This window comes from Acartia tonsa, chromosome 12 (assembly GCF_053477335.1).
Source record: "Acartia tonsa isolate MP-2025a chromosome 12, ASM5347733v1, whole genome shotgun sequence".
In the NCBI taxonomy this organism is placed as follows: domain Eukaryota; kingdom Metazoa; phylum Arthropoda; class Copepoda; order Calanoida; family Acartiidae; genus Acartia; species Acartia tonsa.
Genome location: NC_137271.1, coordinates 6,588,931 through 6,596,022, shown reverse-complemented (window position 1 = coordinate 6,596,022; position 7,092 = coordinate 6,588,931). Strand labels below are relative to the sequence as shown.

The 7,092-nt window shown below is 33.9% G+C and overlaps 1 protein-coding gene across 1 annotated transcript; it reads right to left on the bottom strand.

Moving 5' to 3' along the window:
• Positions 1–254: 254 nt before the first annotated feature.
• On the bottom strand, positions 255–2,281 carry LOC145334008 (uncharacterized). Its single transcript, XM_080179284.1, has 3 exons — positions 2,149–2,281; positions 1,172–1,392; positions 255–965 (listed from the first exon to the last, which is right to left on the bottom strand). Exons 1-3 carry the CDS (start codon positions 2,155–2,157, stop codon positions 452–454), a joined length of 744 nt encoding a protein of 247 aa, XP_080035410.1. The 5' UTR covers positions 2,158–2,281; the 3' UTR covers positions 255–451.
• Positions 2,282–7,092: the final 4,811 nt, after the last annotated feature.

Here is a 7,092-nt window from a genome sequence, read left to right as displayed (position 1 = left end):
AAGTTTATTCACAGCTTGTTTGAAACAACCAATGAAAATTAAGTAGAAGGGGGGGGGGGTAATTTTTTCTCTGGTCGATTTCTCTTGGAACGGGGATGGTACCCTTCCCTTCCCAAAAAAAAGTTATAACCCTTCCCGGAACCTATGAAAAGCTACCATGTCAAGGAGAATCCGATCGGTTCAGCGGTTAGCGAGATACTTTATTACAAACAGACAAACAAAGATCATTGAGCGCTACAATTAAAAATCACAAATCTTTAGTAAGAATTTATTTTTTTATTTACATAAAATTTCTCATTGGTACAAAAATAAAACATATAGCTATTAAATCAGAATTAAAACAAATGATTTTGTATTAATTTTGATTGTGTAGATCTATCTATCTATTTATACAGGTACATCAACAATTATACAGGAATCATTATTTTGTTGACAGGGTAGGTTTTGTTGATTAGCATGGGACCTGTTCTCCACGGAAGTTGGTGCAGAAACCAACATTGGCGGAGTGGGTCATGGAGCCGTAGGTGTTGAAGGCAACGCTGTGGTCATAACCTCTGGCAATGGTAGGGTAGCTGGGGTAGTTCATGGGTAAGTTGGTGGAGTAGGTAGTCATGGGGTAGGTGGGGTATGTGGAGGGGAAACGGCTGGAGTATGAAGTCATGGGGTAGGCGGCGGTGGGGTTGTAGAAAGAATTATGGTTGGCAACTGTGTTGTAGAAGAAAGCATCGCTGTCAGCCTCGGCCTCGCGCTTGGCAACCACGTGCTCAACGTTGTAGTTCTTGGCAATATACTTGGGGGGCACCACGCCGTTGGACACAGCAGTGTACTGCAGGGGGCTGTTGTAGCTGGTGATGGTGTGGGTGGCGGACATGGGGTGCTCAACAGTGGTCATGGTGTTGTACTGGTGGTGCTGGTTGTGGTTGTTGTTGTACACCATGGAGGGAGTGGGATAGGCCATGTTGTTCCTTAATATCAATTATAAATGGGCTAAATCCTTTAACATTTTTGTATTGCAAGAGCAGAGAGGGGATAGAAAAATAGCTTAAAACCATTCCAAGATTTGAATCTTAAAAAATTAATAGCCTAATACCATTCTGGGACTTATTATAATTAATTATAATTTCTACATTTAATCAATTTTTATGACATATTGTCACTTTGAATTTTTTACCTGTTGTACATGTTGACGTTGTTGTACATGTTGTTGTTGTTGAACATCCTGTACATGGAGTGAGACCTCTGGATACCTGTCCAGGGATAGCCAGCAGTATAGCTAGTAGGATAGCCAGCAGGATAGCTAGTAGGATAGCCAGTAGGGTATCCAGAGTAGAAGAGGGAAGCATCGGCTTCAGGCTCGGCTGCCACGAGGGCACTCAGAGCGAGAACTACGAACTAAAATATGGGGGGAGGATTAATTTATCGCTCATTTTTCAATCTCTTAATATTGATAAATAGATAGATAATATACATATGATGAAAAGGAGATGATACTTTGCTATAGTTAAGACACATACAATATAGATAAACTAGGTGACTGTGCACCTAGCACCTAGGGTTAGGAAACGGTGGTAAAGTAGCCTTAAACCATCCAAGGACTTTCTTAGTAAAAGACAATTTAAGAAATAGATAAATCGATACATATATTTTAAAAGTTCATCAAACAGATAGATGGATATATTATCAGACAAATAGATGGATAGATCGAAAGCTCAAAATAAACAAGGTTAACAATGTCCATAAGAGGCGAAGCACAAAAATCTTGGATAGATTTGCGGACAAATGATTTAAAGAACAATTGTTCAGTAGTCATAAATCAATTAAGCTATGTATCTTGAATAGCCTAACCCGATAGTGTTATCGACGGACAGACAAAGAGAATTAAAGAGTAGCTTCGCTACTAAAGAAAAAATGCTTTTTTTTTGCTTCAAAACTGATTAATATCCGCTGGATTACAACCTGACCATACTGAAAAATCATGTATAGCACAGCATCACAGATAATTTTTCACAAATATTTTTTTAAAAATCATAAAATTAATGCCTGCTTTGTTAGCTCTTGGGGCTAACAAAACTAGTTTGTATTTCATAATCTTTTATCTTAATATCCGCGGAAAGCTGTCTATAAAACGATACTATAAATAACTATTACCATCTTCATGCTGGTGATATTTATTGGTTGCTTGTCCAAAGAGGAATATGAAAATAATCCAACCAACCATCCTTTTTATACAGACAAGCCGGCTAGGTAAATAGTTTATAGTTATGTAACATTATAAAAATCTGCTAAATGGATAGAAAAAGGAAGAGGGGTGAATTGATGAAGAATTAGACTTGTAGGAAAGATAAAAGAATAGTTAAATGACTAGAATAATACTTATAGGTCGCACCGTGTGCCTTAATGCTTTTATCATTTTTCATAACTCTAAAACTTTCAACCAATTTAGGTAGAAAAAATCTTTTGACAAATTTTGAAAATTTTTTTTTTTTATAAATTTATATTAATATGTTTATATTACAAATGGGTATATTAATGATGTCCTAGCTTTTTTAAGAGTGGGTTTAGACTTCCAGTTGATTTTTTAAATTGTAAATGGTTGTTGTCCTTGAGTCTTACAGGCGGATGACGCGCGGTTGCCGAGCCCTGCTAATTACAAGGAGAAAAAGTTAAATATTAATTCTATGCTTTGATTTAACAAATTTCTAGATTTAATGAAGACAAAAACAAGGATTACGACATCCATACTAAGCGAAGCACAACAAAATTATAAATGGACAAAGTAAGTTAAATAGCTGAAGTTAAGTAAGATACAGAATATGCTATCAATCATATAAAATTAATTATTTTGAAGCGTGACAACGGACTAAGTCATTATGTACTGGATGCTCAATAGTACAGGAAATCATCGCCCAAATTCCAGTCGTCAATCTTGTATAGCAGCCGAGAAAATCACATTTACAGTCGAAAGGATGGTCATACAAAGGGAAATATAGAGTGGCTTTGCTACAAAAAAAAACAAGCAAATAAAAAAGTCGAACAAGCATTATTTATTAAAAATATGGAACATATTGGGACGTAGTAATTGTTATATTTATGCTATACTTTTTACATTATTCTTTATCGTCAAATGAATCACCAGTGGTTTGGTTATCAGCAGTTTAAAGATATAAATCCTCGAAAATTTACCAATCGCTAAAACCATAATTAAGTTCTATATAACCTTTAAAATCCATTAGAAAAAATTTTAGGGCATTTTTGTTAAAGTTCACATACTTTAAAAAGTAAATTAACAAGGATATCGACATAAATAAAGTTTATCTCAACTAATCCTATTCCTATTTTTAATTTTAATTTCTTTTCCGCGGAAAAATATTTATGGTATGATGAAATAATTATTATTTCTCGCATTATATCATATTTAGATTAAATTGAAAAATAAAAGATTGAATCAGTTTTGTTAGCCTCGTGTGCCCGATTGCCCTGGCTATCAAAAGTGGTATTGGTTTTATGATTTTTATAGTCGTGGAAAATTTCTGTAATACGATGATAAACATGATTTATGGCTGAGAAACTTTTCTAAACCAGTGGATATTAATCGGTTTGGAGCCCATACTAAATATTATCTTCATTCATAAGCATATTAAACTTGTTAAACTCCAAACTTGAAATTTAATTATCCTTGTGAAATGGCATGACACATGGAACAACTAGGAATGCCAAACAACTTGTAGACCAAAAAAAGTACAAAGGCAAATAGCCACTAAAATATTGCTTCTAAAAGTTTGCTAAACTAGGAGCTGCTCCCCTAACATCTAGAAGCTCTGTATTTAAATTGTATTAAAGGAAAAAATAAACATCAAACCACATAAAAATAGAATTTTAATAGCCAATAATCATCCTGGGACATTTGTAAAGCTTTCATAAAATAAAGATCTCAATCGGTTCAGTAGTCCCCTAAATCTTAAGATACAAATAAAATAAAAATAAAAACTACTACTTTATTATTTACTAGCGGCAGTGCCCATAGCATCTAGGAGCTCTGTATTCATAGGGACAGAAAGGATTTAGAAAAATATCTTATAAACATCAAAAGACTTATAATCTGAAAATAAATTAACTTAAAACCATCACTGGAAATGTGTGAATCTTGCCTTAAAATAAGAACCCAATCGAATATTTATTTTGAGAATTATTGTTTTATACATTTTAGTAAATTAATTTTTGTAAGAATATTTTAAAAACTTTAGAAATCCTAATTTGTACAAAATATACTGTACAAAAACCGACGTTGAATTCACCTAACATCGGAACAAAATTTGTTGTATTATCAAAGCAGCAAATTAACCTTTTAATAGTAGCACAGCTCGTCTATAAATAGGGTATGTAATATGTATCAAGATCTCTTCCTTTACAATCGTCGATGAAATATTTCTACTCAGTCTAGACTCGACAGTTGCCTAACTTCACTCTTTCTCTATCTAATTTTCTTTCTTTCGCTTTCTTTCTTTCTCTCACTCTTTTATCCTTTTCTTCATATTTCTTTCTCTTCCTCTCTTTCTTTTTCAGAACTTTAAAATTAACCCGGTCAATATAATAGTAATTTTCTATACAGAAATAAATTTTATTCTTGAGTATAATTGCAATAACTTTCCACCCCCTAAATGAATGATTTCTTGAGACAGCATTTAAAAAGTCTATGTGCTTCGCTCCCCCTCTCCATCTCTTTTTAAGGTTAGATTATTTCGTATTTGGAGACCCCCCCCCCCCCCAAAGAAAAAAGTAAAGGATTATTTTTGTTATTTTGGCATATTTTCAAAAGCAGCCATTTTGTAAGCACTAAAAAATTTGCAGGACGGGTGGCACAACAAACATTTTTGGGGGATGGTTGGATTAGAATATATGGGTATAGTCCTTTTCACGACATCCCTCCATAAGGAGCGATTCTTCGTATTTTTAAAATGGCTTTTTATAGGTTATTTTAGGTTAGGTTAGGTTATATTGTGTTAGGTGATTGCCCCACAGGGTTAGGTAATTGGCCCCGCAGGGTTAGAGCCCCCCACAGGGGCTAGAAATAGGAGAAAAGCTACTGTGAAAAATACGAAGAATCGCTCCTTATGGAGGGATGTCGTGAAAAGGACTATACCCGAATATATTTATGTAAGTGTACAGGGATCTACAGAGATAAGACAATGGCCGATAAATTCATGTACATTCCCAATGGTGATACACAAAATTACCCCTTCTGTAGATTACAATTAATGATTAAAACGTTTGGACACTCAACTAATGAAAAACCAACTAATAAAAATTCAAGAAAAGTCTCCAAAGACTTTGAGCCTAGTGTAATATACAGCCCAATGTCCCCTCCCTCCCTGGTAAGTCTAGCTGTGTAAAGGTGAAATGAAAAATTTGCCCTGGGGAAAATTTTGACCTTTCTTGTAATCCTCATCTTATATAGACCTTTAACAGTACTTCCCTGTTTAGAGACGTTCAAACAATATCGCTAATTATTAATAATGTTTTGTAAACAAAATAACAAGGTTGTAAAAATTTTTTTTTTTTGGGGGGGGGGATTATGCACAAAAATTTAAATTTTAGGTGTGAAAAGTCCCAGCTGTATTATTTTTGTAAAACACAAGCGAATTTTTTTAAAGGGTTTTCAAGGGGTTTAGGGGTTGTTTTTTTTTAGGCCCTGTGATGGTTTAGGTTTATCTAAAATCAGATTTTATTTTTTGGACCTTTTGCCCCTTCGAATAGTCGCTATTAAATTAAATCATGTTGTTTTGATTAAACACTGTACTGACACACAGTTAGACTACTTTTTCTTGCAGCTTCTTCCAATAAATGTCATGCTTGTTCAAAGCGAAGCTGTTCATTTTTTTGACGTCTGTAAGTCAGTCTGGTCGTTCGTTTCACACAGCATAATGCATGTGTTATATTATAATTTGATTTATAGAAGAATCGTTCAACCATCTAAAACCTTCTATCAAAATTCCTACAATGATAAGGTCTTTCCTAAAGCTTAAGATTTCAAAACCTACTGAACTGATTGAGTTCTCTTATCAATAAAATCTTCACATAGGTCCCGGGATGATTTTAGGCTATTTTTATGCCCCCTTCTAATGTCTTTGAATACAGAGCCACATTCACTGTTATGAATGTTGCCATCCTTGCTAAAATGTTTGTATTGATCCCTAAAAAAGAAGGTTTCTCCTATACTACCTCCTAGATTGAGAAATAAACCAGGGATCTTGTAAGGGATAAGACAATGAATGATAAATTCATATACATCCCCAATGATGATTAATAAAATTATCTCTTTTGTAGATTAAAATTTTGGTTAAAAGGTTTGGACACTACTATTTTTTAACCAACCAATGAAAATTCATTTGAAGTACCCAAAGTTATCAATTTAACAATATCAACATGGTTATAAAACTTTGAGTACCAGTATAATTTAAAGTTCAATATCCACTCCCTCCCTGAAAAAAACCCAGAGAATGTCTTTCTTAAAGGTCAATTCTAAGTCCATATCTTAGTTTTTAGTAGCGATGCTACTTTGCAAGTATACATGTCTGTCTGTCTGTCCATAAGTAAATATCAATCTTTGCACGCAGTATACTTGCTGCTAGAGGGGGGGGGGGGGAGGAGTTGGTAGAGAATCTCACCTTCATTATTTTAGCATCGTATAATATTCAGTTTTCTACGAATATAAAAATTAACTATTCTAGTGTAGATTTTTTGGAGGATGGTGGTACTCTTAGTTATAATACTTTCGAGAAGCAACATTGTAAAGGAAAACCATATTGGTCCAGCGGTTAGCGAGACACATGCATACTTAAATATCTACTGAGCATATACAATAAAACTCATTTAGCCCGTTCAATAAAATGAAATAGCTTCGCAACCTTTGTATGACTATGACTGGTTACGTTTACTAAATATTCATTCCCATATAAACAACCCCTTAAATAGTGGATGTAAATATTCATTTATTTCCCGGGTATGATCATTTATATCCCGGGTATCATTTTTAGAAGATTTTAAATTTTTTTGGAAGATTTTAGAATTTTTATTAATTACTAAAAGAAAGAA

Excerpts from the sequence above, each read along its gene's own strand:
- LOC145334008 (XM_080179284.1), bottom strand. Across the intron at positions 966-1,171 it reads AACGTCAACATGTACAACAG|GAACAACATGGCCTATCCCA; the intron begins GTAAAAAATTCA and ends ATTGATATTAAG.